General features: G+C 49.7%; 1 protein-coding gene across 1 annotated transcript in view; it reads right to left on the bottom strand.

Moving 5' to 3' along the window:
* The window catches only part of SGIP1 (SH3GL interacting endocytic adaptor 1), a 47,045-nt gene that overhangs the window by 21,544 nt on the left and 8,341 nt on the right, over positions 1-17,160 (bottom strand). The window contains exons 2-11 of the mRNA XM_088060224.1: positions 12,844-12,907; positions 9,489-9,513; positions 6,786-6,842; positions 6,329-6,383; positions 5,339-5,514; positions 3,593-3,604; positions 3,105-3,116; positions 2,444-2,468; positions 2,056-2,107; positions 1,153-1,238 (exon numbers count right to left, since the gene is read on the bottom strand). Of these exons, the coding sequence (XP_087916350.1) occupies positions 1,153-1,238; positions 2,056-2,107; positions 2,444-2,468; positions 3,105-3,116; positions 3,593-3,604; positions 5,339-5,514; positions 6,329-6,383; positions 6,786-6,842; positions 9,489-9,513; positions 12,844-12,907 (564 nt within the window). The remainder of the gene's footprint in view (positions 1-1,152; positions 1,239-2,055; positions 2,108-2,443; positions 2,469-3,104; positions 3,117-3,592; positions 3,605-5,338; positions 5,515-6,328; positions 6,384-6,785; positions 6,843-9,488; positions 9,514-12,843; positions 12,908-17,160) is intronic.

Genomic DNA, 17,160 nt, shown 5'->3' with positions numbered 1-17,160 from the left:
CAGGGAATAAAGGGGGAGGGGAAAAAAATGGTATTTTTATGTATAATTTGGATTTCTTGGCATTTTTTTGTGCAGAGAACCGCTTACAAACGTTGCTTTGATGAAAAGAATTAAGAGGAGTCGTTAATGACGGGACATAACGAGGCTACAAGGGCAGAGGCCTCTCGCTGAGCTCCTGGAGGATCCAGGAGGAGGAGGAAGAGGAGGAAAAGATCTCTGGGCATGGATGGGGTTGGTTTCGGGGAAAACAAGTCCTGCAAGGCTCCTGCGCTTTGGGAAAGCTGGGAAAAATCAGACTTGGAAGGAGCAAAGTGCTAAAGGAGGGGCAAAAATGGCATTTTTGAGATGGCATTTCCTAGGAATGGAGGGCTCCAGAATCCCCCCTGCTCCAGGGAGATGGTTTGAGTGGAAAATCCTGAGTTGTGATATTCCTGAGCTGTTCCCTGCCAGCAGCTCTCCCAGACCTCATAATTAACTAATTGACTTAAGCACATGCTCTGTTTCCACCCAGCCCGAGTTAACCCGGCCTGGAGCCCGTCCTTCAACCCCTGCATGGGCTGTTCCCTCCTCCTGCAGGGGCCTGGGAGCCTGGGAATCGGGGAATTGGTCAGGGAAAACCCTCGGAGCCCATCGCAGCCACCCCGAGCGTGTCCCTGCGTGTCACATCCACACAGCTTTGGGGTCCCTCCAGGAGTGGGGATCCCTGCTGGGGCTGGGGACCTTCCCACGGCCCTGACAGGAGATGCCACCATGGCCTAAAGTCACCCTGGCCCCAAAATCACCTGCCATGGGCCCAAAATTGTGTACCCTGGCCCCAAAGTCGCCATGGCCACAAAATCACACACCCTGCCCCCAAAATCACCATGGCCCAAAGTCACCTTGGCCACAAACTCACCTGGCACAACCCCAAAATCACACACCATGGCCCCAAACTCACCATGGCCCCAAACTCACCATGGCCCCAAACTCACCTGCCATGGGCCCAAAATTGTGTACCCTGGCTCCAAAGTTGCCACAGCCCCAAAAGTCACGCTGTCCCCAAAACTCACTCACCCCATCCCCAAACTCACTCTCCACAGCCCCAAAACTCACTCACCACGGCCCCAAAAGTCACCCTGGCCCCAAACTCGCTTGCCACGGCCCCAAACTCACCATCCAACTTGTGCTCCTCGAAGGCCGACTCCAGCGGGGGCCCGAAGAGCGGGGCCAGCGCCGCAGGATCCTCGGTGGGTTTCTTGCTGTGGGGTGAGAGCAGCACAGAGCGGCCGTGAGGGGCAGGTTTGTGCTCCAGCCCCGTCTTTGGGGCAAACACCAACAGCTTCAAGGAGTTTTTGTTATCCCAGACCAGCCAGGATGGCCAAAGACAGGATTCCAGGTGGGAAAAAGGGGAAGGAGAGCGGTAGCACCACGGAGCTGCTGGGACTCCAAGCTGCTTTAGGATTAATCAAAACTTTGTGGAAAAGGATTTTTAAAAATTAAATACTTGAGATCTGGACCGTGCTCCGGTCCAACACACCCTGAGTCGAACCCTGCAGCTGCACAAGGCACATTCCCAGTGAGATTTGGCTTTTTTCCATAAAAACTTGCAGGTTTGCTGTCCTAAATCAATGCATCCCCCCCAGGCTCGGCCAGCTCTCTGTACGGATCAGGCTCAAGGTGGCTTCCCGCAGGGAATGTCCTTGGAGCTTTCGGTGGAGAGCAGGGATGGACACTGAGCATCCCAGCCACCATCAGCCCCTCAGTCCTGCCAAAATCCTGCAATGGTTTGGGATGGAAAGGACCTCAGAGCCCACCCAGAGCCACACCTTCCATGGCAGGGACAGCTCCCACTGTCCCAGGCTGCTCCAAACCCATCCAGCCTGGCCTTGGGCACTGCCAGGGATCCAGGGACAGCCCCAGCTGCTCTGGGAATTCCATTCCTCCCCCTGGCAGGGAACAATTCCTTCCCGAAATCCCTTCTAACCCCTGGAGCTTCCCATCAAGCACAGTGGGAACGTTCCAAACCCACACCGGGATGAGGCACCTGAAGCTTGGATAATCCCACCCTGCACTCACCTGGCGGGGTCTGGCGTGGGCGTGGAGCGCCGGGGCCGCGTGATCTCCTCACCTGGGACAGGACAGACGTGGATGAGAGTCATTCCCACTCCAGAGCACCCTCCTGGCCCCCCGGACCCCACTGCTGTCCCACCCACCCCGCTCTGCGGAGCCCGACAGGAAAAACCTGCTTTTAATTCCCATTTATTTCTGCACAGAGCTAAACCAGGGAACTGCGCTGGTATCCCAAGGATGTCCCCCACACCCTTCTCCAAGGAAAACTTTTGAGAGCCACCAGCTCTGCCAGGACCACTTGAAACCAAATTGAACTCACTCCTTTCCCCCCGCTCTCCCAAACCCCTCTGGCAGGTGCAGAATGTGGTTTTTACAGGCTGCAGGAGATACTCACTGGATAAATTCCTTTTAATCGTCCCCTGGAAGGAGAAACACAGGGATAAGTGGGATACACGGGGACACGGGTGCTTGGCACCCCAGGAGCAAAGCAGCCCAGCAGAGGACATTTCCTGGAGGTGGCTGAACTCCAGGGAGCAGGAAACCCTACAGGAAACCCTACAGAGCAGTTGTGAGCCTCACCAAGCCACCGCTGGCAGCTCTGCCTGTGGAGCTGTCCCAAGTGCCACATCCACAGGGATTTTAAATCCCACTGGGAATGAGGACCAGCACTGCCAAGGGCTCGTGGAGCACAACCCAAACCCTCCCAACCGCGGCAGCGGGGACGTCCCAGAACCAGCACGGATCTTCCCATCCTTGGGAACCCCTCTGTGTGACGGAGTGTGCCACCGTGGCCGCGGTGACACTGTGGGGTGTGTGACACCGCGGGGTGTGTGACACTGTGGGGTGTGTGACACCACTGGGTGTGTGACACCGCGGGCTGTGTGACACCGCGGGCTGTGTGACACCGCGGGCTGTGTGACACTGTGCGATGTGTGACGCCGCGGGCTGTGTGACACTGCGGGCTGTGTGACACCGCGGGCCCCACACCCCGTGCCCGCCCCAAAGCCCCAGTGTGCCCCAGGACCCCATTCCCGTTCCCAGGAGCAGGCTCTTACCGGACTGCGCCGCTGCGGTCAGCGAGAAGGGGAGAGAAGAGACACCTGGTCAGAGAGTGACAGGTCAGCACCCCACGGTCCCCAACAGCCCGTGAGTCACCCTGGGAGAGCCCCCCAGGACGACCCAAATCCTGGGAAACGGGGGGATTTCCCCACTGGAAGCTGAGCTCTCTTGGAGAAACCCCAAGGCCCCATGGATGGGTTTTCCTGCCTTCTCCTACCTTTGGATGTGCTCGATCCAGGTAAAACCGAACCCTTGGGCACCTTGTGCACATTCCTGGACCCAAAATGCACCCCCAGAGCCAGGCCCAGCTCTATTTTTACACATTCTATTTTAAAATGCTCTAAGCCAGCGATAAAGGAAATTAAACTCCGTTCTACAAGGGCAGGATTTGCTATTTGCTTTTGGCATCTCAGCTCTAGACACAGGACAAGAGCACACAGGGCTGAGTTCAAACATTCCAGGAGATAAAAATTGCTTTTCTTACCGGACTTTTCCTCTAAAAGAAGGCAGGGAGAGGAAAAAAAAAAAGAGAGGATGAGAAGGTGAGGGATTATTTCCCTAAGGAGGAATCGAAGATTTGTGTAGGGTTAAAGATGCAGCAGAGCAGAGGGACAGGAGTGCTCCAGCTTCACCCGTCACGTGCAAGACTGGAGGGACAGGGAGCGTTTGGAAATATAAAAGTTGGGTCTGAGCCAGGTTATGGAAAGAATTCCATTCCCTGGCCATTCCCAGTTGAGGCACCAGAATTCCCAGTGCAGTTCTGGTATGAGAACCCTGGGAATGAGGGTGGCTACGGACACGGCACCTGGCACCGGCTGCCCGGAGAAGCTGGGGCTGCCCCTGGATCCCTGGGAATGTCCAAGGCCAGGCTGGAGCAGCCTGGGACAATGGAATGGGATGGGATTTTAGGTCCCAATCCATGGGATTTCTGATCTCCCTCCCAGCAGGGACGTGGTGCCGGAGTGGGGCTCTGCAGCGGGTTTGGGAGGGAAGACAAGCCCGGGATGAGGGCAGGGACCTGGCAGCGAAACCCGGCATTCCTGCGGATGCCAGATCCCTGCAGGCAGCTCCTGCCGTGGGCTCTGCTGCTTCCTTGGCCCGTGCCAGGATCCAGAGCAGCTCCACGCCCCGGCCCATCTGCTCCCTTTGGCTGCACGGATTTGGGAAAAGCCTGGCAGGGGCTTTTCCCTGAGCACATTCCACAGGGAGGCTCCGGCTGCAGCCCCAGGGATCCCCCCAAGGCACAGCAGCGTCCCCTCCAGCCCAGCACCCAAATCCCTCAGCCCATCCCACGCTGGGATCCTCCTCACCCCTTCCCAAACAACGGCAAACCCCCAACCCCAGCAGGAAAAACCCCACGGAAAAGAGGAGACAAAAATCACGTTTGGTGATTTTTTTTGAAATGCACATTCCGCCAGAATTTGGTTTTCCTAATATTTATATTATTATTATCATCATTATTAAATTGTTCGTTTTGAGGTTGGGTTTTCCCCCTTTTTTTTGGTGCTTCCCAAAGCATCCAAGCGCCATTTCCAATCCTGGGATGCCAACAAACAGAAACTCCCTGGTTTGGGAAGCAGAAACAAAACACAAGGATTTTATTTCAGTTTGCCTTGGAGAGTCATTCACACTTCAGACCCAGGTTATTTATAAATCATGGAAAGCTTTGTCTGGGAAGTCACCAAAGGCCACACTAAAGCCTCCTGAAATCCCTGAATCCAACGTTTTCATGGGATGAGCCAAGAGGAATCTTAACAAGCCTCAGGAAAAGCGGAGTGGGGCGGCCTTTATGCCAAGCTGGACTAAGGAAAAACGACCTTTCCTTCCAGGAACCCGGATTCACCTCCAGGGTGGGAAACACCCCCCTAAAATCCCACGGAAAATCTCACAGATGCTTTCCTTGGCTTGGGAATCAGGACAAGACCCTGAATGATGATGATTGATTGCAATTCCCCTTTTTCCTCATTGAAAAAAATGCAAAGAGGGAGGGAAAAAAAAACCCCCGGGGAATAAAACATCCCAATCTCTTTTCTGAGCAGGAAAAGGAATTTTTACGACGTTTCGAACTGGAAACGTCATTCCAACCCTCTTGAGCAGCACCTGCAGCCACCTCCCCGCAGAAGGACCCCGGTGCTGGATTCCAAACCATCAACCAAGCTCCCGCCGAGCCCGGGCCGATCCCTGCGGGATTCCGGGAGCTGGGGGGAGCGGGAAGGGCGCAGGGACTCACCACGGGGGACGGAGAAAGCGCGATGTTGCCTACGGAGGCCTTGAGCTCGTCCACGGTGGCGGCGCTGCGCAGGACGTCCTTGGCCTGCAGGGGCTTGATCTTGATGTTGAACTTCTTGTGCGCCTCCTCCTCCTCCTCGGACTCGCTGGAGGAGTAGAAGTGCTTTCCTTTGGTAGGTAGGGCACAGTTAAGGGATTTTCCCTCCGCAGGGATCCCCGGCTGGCTGGCTGGAGAGAGGGGATCTCTCCCATTCAGCATTCTCCCATTCCCATTCAGCATTCAGTCCCGGAATGCTGACCCCAAACTGGGGGAGGAGTTCCTGTGCTGGGCCTGTCGCTGCCAGGGGATAAATCCAGCCCAGGGGGTCTGGCCATGCCTGGATTTCATGGAATTGTCCAGCTTGGAAAAGCCCTGTGAGACAATTGGGTCCCCCAGCCTGTGTCCCCAAGTGCCACATTCCCTGTGGGTTTCAAACCCCTGCAGGGATGGGGACTCCACAACTGCTCCAGTGCCTCACCAGCCTTTTCCAGGAGGATGTTTTCCCAATATCCAACCTAAACCTGCCCTGGAATTTGAGGCCATTCCCTCATCCTGTGCCTGTTCCCTGGGAGCGGAGCTGAGAGCCAGGAGCTCCTCCCTGTTCCTCCTTTTCTCTGGGATAACCACGGACATCCCGGTCTCCATGGAGCATTCTCCCTGTTCCTCCTTTTCTCTGGGATAACCACGGACATCCCGGTCTCCATGGAGCATTCTCCCTGCTCCTCACTCCATAGAAGTCAATCAAAGACAATCCCAACGCCTCAGGGAATTCCCTCAGGAATTCAGCTTCATCTGCGGAGTGCCAGCTCCAGATGAAAATCCAAAGGTGGAAAGAAACAGGAATAATTACTAATAAACAATAAAAATAACGAAATGAGAAGAGCCTGCCTGCGAACCCCAGCTCCCGTTTCAGGACGGAACGCGAGAGGCAAAGCCAAATCCAAAGGATATCTCCCGGTTCCTCGGGTCGGATGCTGTATCCCTCCTCATCCAGCTCAGGGGAGTTCTGGATAGGGGAAAAAAAAAAAGAAAAAACACAGAAAAAAATTTAGAAAATCCAGGAAAATTAAGAACGTTCATTCCTGGAAAGCTGGAGCAGCTCTTTCCTCCTGCACAGCCCAAGCCCCCAGAGCAAAGGGTGCCTCAAATTCCACCGTTCGTTTTGTAGAAGGGAAGGTTTTAATCCTGTTTATAATCCAAAGTTTTCTCTGGATAAACTGCAACACCCCTTGGGCCAGGACGGAGATCTCCAGAGCCAGCCCATTCCTGGGAATTCTGGCTGACCTGCAGGTGTGGGATTGGTGTCTGGACGGAGTTGATTTCACCCAGAGCCCAAAATGAGTGTGGGAACAGCCTGGGATCCCCATGGGACGCAGCTGGATGCAGGGAAGCTCCAGGGAACACTCACGTATCTGTCCCAGTCGATCTCCGCGTAAAATCCATTCGGGGCTCCGTTGGTTTTCTTCTGGAAAGGAAAATTCCCGTGGTTTAAATGGAGGAAGCAGGAACGGGGCACACATCAGAAATCCAACAGCATTCCCCATCTCTGGAATTCTCCCACCCCAGAAGGATGGAAGGAGGGAGTTTTTTGAACATTCCTTAGGTGGACATCCACCATTCCTTAGGGAGAAGAGAGGAAATGTCCGCTTCTCCGTGCTCTGGGTTGTTCCAGCCCTTGGGAAGCTCCATCGGGAAATGTTTACTGGGAGATAAAGCCCTTCCCCGAGAAAGGGCAACCCCAGGAAGGATTCCAATCCCGTTATCCCACATGCCAGGCGTTGTGGATTGGGGACGGAGCAGTGGGAAGGGTCTGGGATGAGTCCATGCCATGAAACACCAACACACACAGGAACTGCTGCTTGGGATCCAGGGAATTCCCTTTGGAAGAGGCTCCAGGCATCCGTCACCTCTGGAACCCTTTCCTGGTTGGCTCTGAGCACCCAAACACATCCAGAGTCCCACGGCCACCACAGTTTTGGGCACCTGAATGGGATAATCCAGCTCCCTTGAGCTTCCAGAGGGAACATTCCCATCCCAGCTCCCTGCCGAGGGTCTGACAGGATGCACTCCCTGCTCCAGGGCTGGATGCAGCCCCTCACTCCACATCTCCCAAGGATGGAGCAGCTTCCCTGGGAGCTCAGCTGTGGGAAAACCTCCTCTGGATTCTGTCCCGTGGGAATTCTGGGCGCTGTTCCACGGGATTCCTGCTTTTCCCCCATCCATTTGTATTCAACCCCGCTCCCATCAGCCTGGCTGACCCTAAAGTGCTTTTCCTACAACTCTGGGCTCCGAACCGAGGGTGATTCCCTGTTTTCCACACCCCTGTGGGAGCTGGGAGCAGAGCTCCGTTTTCCTTACCCCGTTTTTATTTCCTCCTTCCCGCGTGCCCTCGGGTTTGCTATTGGAAGTTGGATCATTGGGATGAGGGCTGGGCTGCTGCAAGGGTGGGGGCGGCAGAAAAAGGGTTAAAATATCTTCTCCTCAGCCGGGATTTTGGGGTTTTTTCTTTTCAAAAACCAGCTTTTAGGGACTAGGGAACATGGGTTTATCGGGAAAGGGGGGCTCAGCTGGGGCTCCCCCAGGATTAAAGGTGGATTTTCCTGTGGGCTCTGTTCAGCAGTCAGGATCTGCCTCCTGGCCACGCCAGCAAAAATGACCTGGGAAAGGCTCTGGAGGATGAAAAATTATATCAAATGTCTCCATCTGCAATCCCTCTGCCTCAAACACCTTCAGCAGCTTCATTTTATTCCCTGAAAATTGCATTTCTGCATCCTTGGAGAGGACAGCCGAGGTCCCTCTGCCCACACCTGGCCGGGAAAAGCGGCCCATGGGATTTCTGCTGGAAGAGGGAACGGCCTGGGGATGTTCCCTGGATATTCACGGAGTTAAAGCTGCAGAAAAGCTCCAGGATCATCCAGCCCAAGCTGTGCCCCATCCCCACCTTGTCACCAAGTGCCACATCCAGGTGTTCCTTGGACACCTCCAGGGTGGGATGGGGACTCCAAACCTCCCTGGGCAGCCTTTTACTGGAGAAATTCCTCCTGATGTCCAACCTAAACCTGTCTTTATCAATTTATCCAACCTAAACCTGTTATTTATTATTAGTTCATCCAACCTAAACCTGCTCTTTATCAATTTATCCAACCCAAACCTGCTATTTATTAATTTATCCAACCTAAACCTGTTCTTTATCAATTTATCCAGCCTAGATCTGTTCTTTATTAATTTATCCAACCTAAACCTGTTATTTATTATTAATTTATCCAACCTAAACCTGCTCTGTATCAATTCATCCAACCTAAACCTGATATTTATTAATTTATCCAACCTAAACCTGTTCTTTATCAGTTTATCCAACCCAAACCTGCTCTTTATCAATTTCTCACTGCTGAGCAGAGCCCTGCTGAAGGCACTACCTTTACTTTAATCACAATTTCCTAACAAGCAGCTTAAAACACGCAGGGAGGGCTCCAAGCCGAGGATTTTGGGTCAGACTGGGGGGAAAACCAAAATGATTCCTTGCAAGGAGCAGCTTGGCCCCCCCCCAAATTTTTATCTTTTTAAAAGCTACCCCAGCACTGCTCTCTCTGCTGAGCCTTGCAAGGGGCTCGTCTTCATTTTGAGGTGAAATTCTAAAATCTGGATTTGCTGAAGAAATAAACCCAGTCTGAACCCAGCTTATTTTTGGTGCCCAGCACTAAAAGAGACAGGGCCCATCTCTAGTAGGGATGTTTCTAACACCAGGAATAAAAGCAGCAGTAATTTAAAATAAAACAAACAAACCAAAACCACAAAAGTCTCCTTGTTTTCAGGTTAATATAGAAAATAAAAATAGAGGTTGGAAACAGCTGCTCTGGCAATTTCCCCTGAACTCCTCAGGCAGCAAATCCGGCCCAAGCCAATTAGCAGGAGTGGAAACGAGAATGAGGAGCTGGGCTTTAGCTCCCGCTGCCCCTCTCACGTCTCCCTCTGGAGATTTTTATAGGAAACCTGGAATTTGGCGCTTTTTTTAACCTGGGATTTTACATTTCTTTTCTATATTAAACAGAAAACTGTTGACAGATGCTGATGGAGGTGGAAGGGGAGGTGGCACTGGAGGGGGAATACTCACGATGCCATCCCTGTCTGGTGAGCCTCTGGAAAGAACAGGAAAAAGGAGCTGTGTTAGTGCCCAAAGTGCACCCAATTAACCAATTAATTAAGTTATTCTTTAAATGAATTCATGGCAGCAAAAAGTATATATTATAGTTTTATTATATAGAATATAATAAGATATTATAATAAGATATTATAGAAGATACTATAGATATAATTATTATAATTATTAAAATATATAATAAATCATATACAATATACTATGTATTATATATTCTATATATTATACAATATATTCTATATATTATATATAGTATAATATATAACATTATATACAATAAAATATATATTATACTTCATCCAATATTATATGTATTATCTTATATTCTATATAATAAAACCATAATATATAATAAAATATAATATTATATATTATGCCATATATATTATATAGTATACTGTATATATTATATACAGTATAATATATATTATGTCCAATATTTATGTATTATATAATATTATTATATAATACATATAATATTAGCTTAATTAATATATTAACATTAATAATATATGTATTATTATATTTTATATAATAAAACGGTAACATATAATAATATATATTATATATCTATATTTAATTCAATTAAAATTTAATTTAATATATTTATATTACTTATTCTATAATATTATTGTACAATCTTACATTATTATACTAGATAATTAGAATATGTAATATTTTATCACATAAAATTAATACAGAATCACGGAATTTTCATCACATCTGAGTTTCTTGCTCCTCGTGGAACCCACTCAAGGACACAGAATTTTTGCCCTCCCGTTATCAGGGGATACATTTGAGGTTTATCAGTAAATAAAGCGCTGCTGGTGCTGTCCCAGCCTCGTCCCTGCCCTGTATCCATCCTTTTGCAGGAGGCAAAAATCCCATCGGGAGGAATTCCCAGGCTTTAGTTCTGCCAGGAGATGCTGAAGGGATTGGGAACCTGCTGAGGCTCCCGGAGATGGGATTTGGGATCTGGGCTGGCTCAGGGCTGCTCATCCCAGCTCTGCCCCGCCATTCCGAGGGGTTTAGGGAGCGCGAATGCCCACGGATTCCAGAGGGGTTCCCGCACATCCCGAATTCCCTGTGCTGCCAGGGATGCACCACCGGCTCACACCTGACTCGGGGCGTCACTCGGAGCCCCTTGGTTTCACCGGGAATAACGCCATTCCCAAAGTTCTCCATTAATCCACGCCTGTGTCCCAGATCTATTTATCTCCATCTCTTCGCACAAAAGTCCCTGAAATCCTTCAGGAGTGGCAAAAATCGCTTCTGCTCCTGCTCACTGTGTGATCCCCAGCACAGGGGGTGGCACCTCCTGCTCCCATCCCAGCTGGAATTGCTGGGGAGAGCCTCCCCAGGTGGGGAAGAGCAGCAGCTCCAGCCGAGCCATTCCAGCCCCATCAGCAGATCCAGGGACCCGGTGCGGTGTCCTGGGTGGCTGCAGGGTGTGGCAGATGCCACCATCCCTTCCTTCCTTCTCCATTCCATCCCTGACTTCCTTCTCCATTCCATCCCTGACTTCCTTCTCCATTCCATCCCTGACTTCCTTCTCCATTCCATCCCTGACTTCCTTCTCCATTCCATCCCTGACTTCCTTCTCCATTCCATCCCTGACTTCCTTCTCCATTCCATCCCTGACTTCCTTCTCCATTCCATCCCTGCTTTCTCCTGTCCCATCCGTTTCTTCTCCTGATCCATCCCTCCCTTCCTTCTCCCATTCCATCCCTCCCTTCTCTCCCGATCCCTCCCGCCTGCAGGGATTTGGATTTGGAGATCGCCCAAAGCCCTTGGGGGTGTGACCGCGCCGTGACCCCGCCGTGCTAATCACGGCTGCTGCTAATTGCAGCGTCCTCCGGGGTGGCCTCTCGGCGACCTCCCCAGCGCCCTGGGATCCTCCTGTCCCTGCCAGCAGCTCCCCGACCTGCCGGGAACAGCGGGATGGAGCCATGGAAATCTCAGCGCTGGATAAAGCCATTTTTCCATGGGAAGACGCAAAGGAGCCTCATTCCCGCCCATCCTGATAAATTATGGATGAACTCAGGCCCAGCTGGAGCTGCCACAGCCCGGTGGATGGATGCCACAATCCGCAGGATGCATCTCAGGGATGTAAATCCCTCTTTTAGGATGCGCTCCGTGTGTCCCGTGCTCTGGGACAGCAGGAAAAGCCCGGCCCAGCTGCCAGTGCCACCAGGGACAGCTGGCCAGGCCTGGGATCTGTCCCCTGGCATGGGAAACCTCCAAACAGCTTCCACCGGGACATGGAACAGCTCAGGGAAACAAATCCAGGTGGAATAAAAGGAAAACCCTCGGAGTTTCTGCCGAGATGTGGAAGAGCCGAGCGGAGCTGCAGGAGGGGCCTCTCCCTGCTGCCTGTCCCTGCTGTCCCCAGGACGTGGTGGCTCCTGTGCCACAGCTCCGGGGCCACAGCCATGGGGGCTGAGAATCATGGAATTGTTTGGGCTGGAAAAGCCCTCTGAGACCATCAAATCCAAGCATTCCCACCACTGACCATGTCCCCAAGTGCCACATCCACAGGGATTTTAAATCCCTCCAGGGATGGGATGGACTCCTGGGCAGCTGTGCCAGGGCTGGACAACTCTTTCCAGGATGGAATTTTCCCAAATTTCCAAATATCCAACCCAAACTTCCCCTGGCCCAGCCTGAGGCCGTTCCCTCTCCTCCTGTGCCTGTCCCTGGGAGCAGATCCCAAATCCCCCTGGCTGTCCCCTCCTGCCAGGGACTTGTGCAGAGCCAGAAATTCCCCCTGAGCCTCCTTTGCTCCAGGCTGAGCTTTCCCAGCTCCCTCAGGGATTCTCCAGCCCCTTCCCGGCTCCCTCAGGGATTCTCCAGCCCTTTCCCGGCTCCCTCAGGGATTCTCCAGCCCCTTCCCAGCTCCCTCAGCCTCTCCTGGAGCTCCAGCCCCTTCCCAGGCCGGGCTCAGCCCCCACCCCCAGCATCCCCCACCAGATGTGGGAAGAATCCAGATGTTTTCTGGGAAGTGAAACCCCTGTGCTGCACCAAGCCCTGCACCTTCCCCACCCCGAGCTGCCCCAAACCTGCACGAACACCGGCATAAATTGAATTTACATCTCCAAGGAGCTCTGCAGAGCTGAATCCGCTCCAACTCCGGGGACTCCTTTTCCAGCGAGCCCCAAAAATCCCCCGGGCACCAAGAACCCCGCAGCAGCTCCCAGGAAATCCCACACTGGGAAACAGCTGGAATGCGCTCGCTGCTCAAACTCCATCCAAAGATAACAACGGCCTGGCATGCCCCAAATTCCAAACCACATCCAAACCATCAACTCACGTGGAGTCAGTGTCCTTTTCTTTCTTGCGTATCCCAAAGGCCTTCCTGGTGCGTTTTTTCAGTCCTGGGGGAGAAAGGAACACGAAGGAAAAGGCAATATTAAAATTCCAATAAATCCTCCCGAAGGTTCCTCCTTCCCTCCCCGGCTGTGATCCATAAATGAGGTGGGAAAAGGGATCCCAGGAGCGAGGAGCTGCCAGGAGGTTGTGGGGACGTTTCTTTCTGCCTTTTATTTGTTCATTTAACGGTTATTAACTCCCTCCCAGAGTGGGGGACAGAGTTATTGCCCACTTAATATCCACTCTCCATATTTATTTCCCAGTTAATATTTCCCATTTAATATTTCCCACTCAGTATTTATTTCCCAGTTATTATTTCCCAATCAATATTTATTTCTCACTCCATATTTATTTCCCAATTAATATTTCCCACCCAACATTTCTTCCCCACTCAATACTTCCCAGTTATTTCCCACTCCATATTTATTTCCCAGTTAATATTTCCCAATCAATATTTGTTTCCCACTCAATATTTATTTCCCAGTTAATATTTCCCAATCAATATTTATTTCCCAGTTATTTCCCAATCAATATTTATTTCCCTCTCAATATTTATTTCCCAATTAATATTTCCCACTCACTATTTATTTCCCAGTTAATATTTCCCAATCAATATTTGTTTCCCTCTCAATATTTATTTCCCAATTAATATTTCCCACTCACTATTTATTTCCCAGTTAATATTTCCCAATCAATATTTGTTTCCCTCTCAATATTTATTTCCCAATTAATATTTCCCACTCAATATTTGTTTCCCAGTTATTATTTCCCAATCAATATTTATTTCCCACTCCATATTTATTTCACAAGTAATAATTCCCACTCCATATTTGTTCCCCACTCAATACTTTCCAGTTATTATTTCCCACCCCATATTTATTTCCCAGTTATTAATTCCCAGTTAATATTTCCCACTCTATGTTTCCCACTCCATATTTGTTTCCCACTCGATGTTTATTTCCCAGTTATTATTCCCAATATTTCCTCCTTTTCCGTGCTGTTTTTTGGGCACTGGTGAAAGGAGGAAAAACCCTCCTGAGGTTTAAATCCCAGTTTAAACCCCGAGCCTGGTTGTGCTCAGCTCTGGTTTTTATCTGCACAACGCCTGGGACCGAGGATGCCGGAGCCAGCCGGGAAATCCTGGAATTCCAGGGCCCCCAGGAACCACCACAACCCTTGGGAAGCAGATGGAGCACAGTGGGTTTCTCCAAGCTTCTCCCTCTTTTTGCAGAGTGCCAGGATGATTTGGGCTGGAGGGGATTTTAAAGATTTTCCTGCTTCCCACGGGCAGGGACATCTTCCCCCACCCCAGGTTTTCCAGGCTGTGGGATACATACATTCCATAAAAGCAGCTGAACCTCGCAGGCTCACCCTGCCCCATTCCTGGATGTCTCTGCTTTCCCAAATCCATCCTTTTCCCCATCCCCACAGCTCCAGGGCTCAGGTGAGGCAGCAATAACCGAGGAATATTCCCATTAATGTTCCCCCTGGAAAATCCTGGTGCTCCAGACCCCGAGTGGAGCGGGAGGAGCCCCAGGGCTGAGCTGATGTTTGGGATCCTCCAAAGCAGAACCCGGATCTGCCTGGAATGAGCTCCGGAGCCCGGTTATGTAAGAATTCCATCTGCCTGCAGCGGTGGGGATGGAGGGGAAAACAGGGATTTTTGGGAAAGGGGGAGCAGAAAGGAGGGGCTCCGAGAGCAGAAAACCCCCCAAACCCCCCCCGTTCACCCCAAGGTGACACCACAAAGGGCTCAGAGAGGGGGTTCCCAGGATTGGGATCTCCCAGGAGCTCCCCTGGCACAGGAAAATTCCCAATCCAGAGGGGCTGAGCCGAGGGTTGGGATTTGCTGCTCCCCAAACCCTCTCAGGAGGTTTTAGGGATGAAGCACCCCGAGACCTTCCTGGCAAGACTCAGCCCCATAAGAGAGAATTGAATCCTTCCATGAACATCACAAAAATCCCACCTGGAATTCTCTGCACTGGAAATTCAGGAAAGAATCAAATCTTTCCATGGACATCAACAGTCTTGGACCACCAAAATCCCACCTGGAATTCTCTGGAAATTCCAGGAAAGAATTTAATCTTTCCATGAATATCCCAGCGTTGGATCACAGAAATCCCACCTGGAATTCTCTGTGCTGGGAATTCGAGGAAAGAATCGAATCTTTCCATGGACATCCCAGCATTGGATCACAGAAATCCCGCCGGGAATTCTCTGTGTTGGGAATTCAAGGAAAGAATTGAATCTTTCCATGGGCATCCCAGTCTTGGACCACCAAAATCCCACCTGGAATTCTCTGTGCTGGAAATTCCAGGGAAGAATCAAATCTTTCCATGGACATCCCAGTCTTGGACCACCAAAATCCCACCTGGAATTCTCTGTGCTGGAAATTCCAGGAAAGAATTGAATCCTTCCATGAACATCAACAGTCTTGGACCACCAAAATCCCACCTGGAATTCCAGGACTGCCAAAACAATCCCAGGCTAATCCAGCCCTGCTGGATCTCGCCTCAAACACAAAAATCTCCCCAAATCCAGGGCGTTATCCAACCCCTACAACCCTTTTTAATTCCCTGCTATCCATAAAAATTCCACCAGGGAAACACAATTCCCTGTTTAAAACTGTGAATCTCCCTCTCTTTTCCTCTTGAGAAGGACCAGCATCATTTAACAGCTAATAAAAATATTAGAAAGACAAATAAATATCATATATGCCAATAAAAGTATTAGAAATGCCAATAAAAATATTATAAACAAAAATAAAAAAAATATGAGAAACGCCAATAAAAATATGAGAAACACCAATAAATATTAGGAATGCAAATAAAAATATTATAAATGCCAATAAAATATTAGAAACTCTCATTAAAATATTAGAAATGCTCATTAAAATATTAGAAATGCCAATAAAAATATTAGAAAAGCCCATTAAAATATTAGAAACAAAAATAAAAATATTAGAAATGCTGATAAAAATGTTAGAAATACAAATAAATAGAACTATAAATAAAAATATTAGAAATACGAATATAAAGATGAGAAATACATATATAAAATAATATATGAAAGAATATATAAAATAATATATTATTTTAGGAAAGAATATATAAAAAATATATTAAAAAGATAGGTATAATATAGATATTAGAAATACCCCCAAAATACCTTAAAAATCGAAAATAATAATATATAATAATACCTAAAAAAATCTAAAAATAGCATTATTTATATCACGTATAATTATACAAGAAATAAAATATATCATATAGAAATACATGATAAATAACACATCTCATAAATAAATAGATAAAAAATTTGGGGCTGTCCTGTAGGAATTCCTGCCCTTCTCCCACCAACCCCTCTTCCCTTGCACAGGAAATTTTGGGATTGGGAATAAAAAAATTTGGAATATCAAAATATTTGCAACCCCAAACCCCTCCCAGCAGCTCAAAGATCCCAGCCCAGCGCTCGCACTTTGCCCCATTTTCTGTTGGGTAATTAAATTAATTAACGCCTTCCCAGCATTCCAAAGGGCTCGGGAGCGGCTCAGGGATAACCTGAGCCCTTCCCCGTGGCATTAATATTAATTAATTCTCATTAATATTAATTATTATTCATTAATATTTCAGCTCCCCTCCTTTCCCGGCCTGATCCTGGATCTGGTTCCAGGGACGAGGAACACCAAAGGAGCCCCGGGAGAGGTTGTGGCACAAATCCTTTGGGATTGGCCTCGGTGCCCCCGGATCCAGCAGCAAATCCAGCACTTGGGAGGTTGGGAATGTTCATCTGGAGAGGAGAAATTCCAGGGAGAGCTCAGAGCTCCTTCCAGGAGCTCCAGGAGAGCTGGAGAGGGGTTGGGGACATGGGATGGAGAGACAGGACCCAGGGAATGGCTCCCAGTGCCACTTCCCAATATCCCAGATGGGACATGGGGAGGGAATCGCTCCCTGCGAGGGTGGGGAAGGGCTGGGATGGAATTCCCAGAGCAGCTGGATCCCTGGAAGTGCCCAGGGCCAGCCTGGGACATGTCCCTGCCCACGGGATGAGCTCCAAGCTCATCCTTTCCAACGAAACCATTCCATGATTTTATGGCTACAGCTCTCCCAGGCTCCTCCTCCCTGCTGGAAGAAGGGAAATGAAAAAGGAGGGAAAAGGGATTTTCCGGAGCAGGACGTTGTTGGAATTTCACCTGTGGCTCCAAGGAAAGAAAATCCTTGAAAATCCAAGTGAGCAACACGTTGTGGGGTGGGGGTGG

The sequence above is a fragment of the Pseudopodoces humilis genome, chromosome 10 (assembly GCF_049639895.1).
Source record: "Pseudopodoces humilis isolate 2021_Gansu_Grassland_sample_001 chromosome 10, ASM4963989v1, whole genome shotgun sequence".
Classification (NCBI taxonomy): domain Eukaryota; kingdom Metazoa; phylum Chordata; class Aves; order Passeriformes; family Paridae; genus Pseudopodoces; species Pseudopodoces humilis.
Note: the sequence above shows the minus strand (reverse complement) of the source record. Positions and strands in the feature narration are given on the sequence as shown.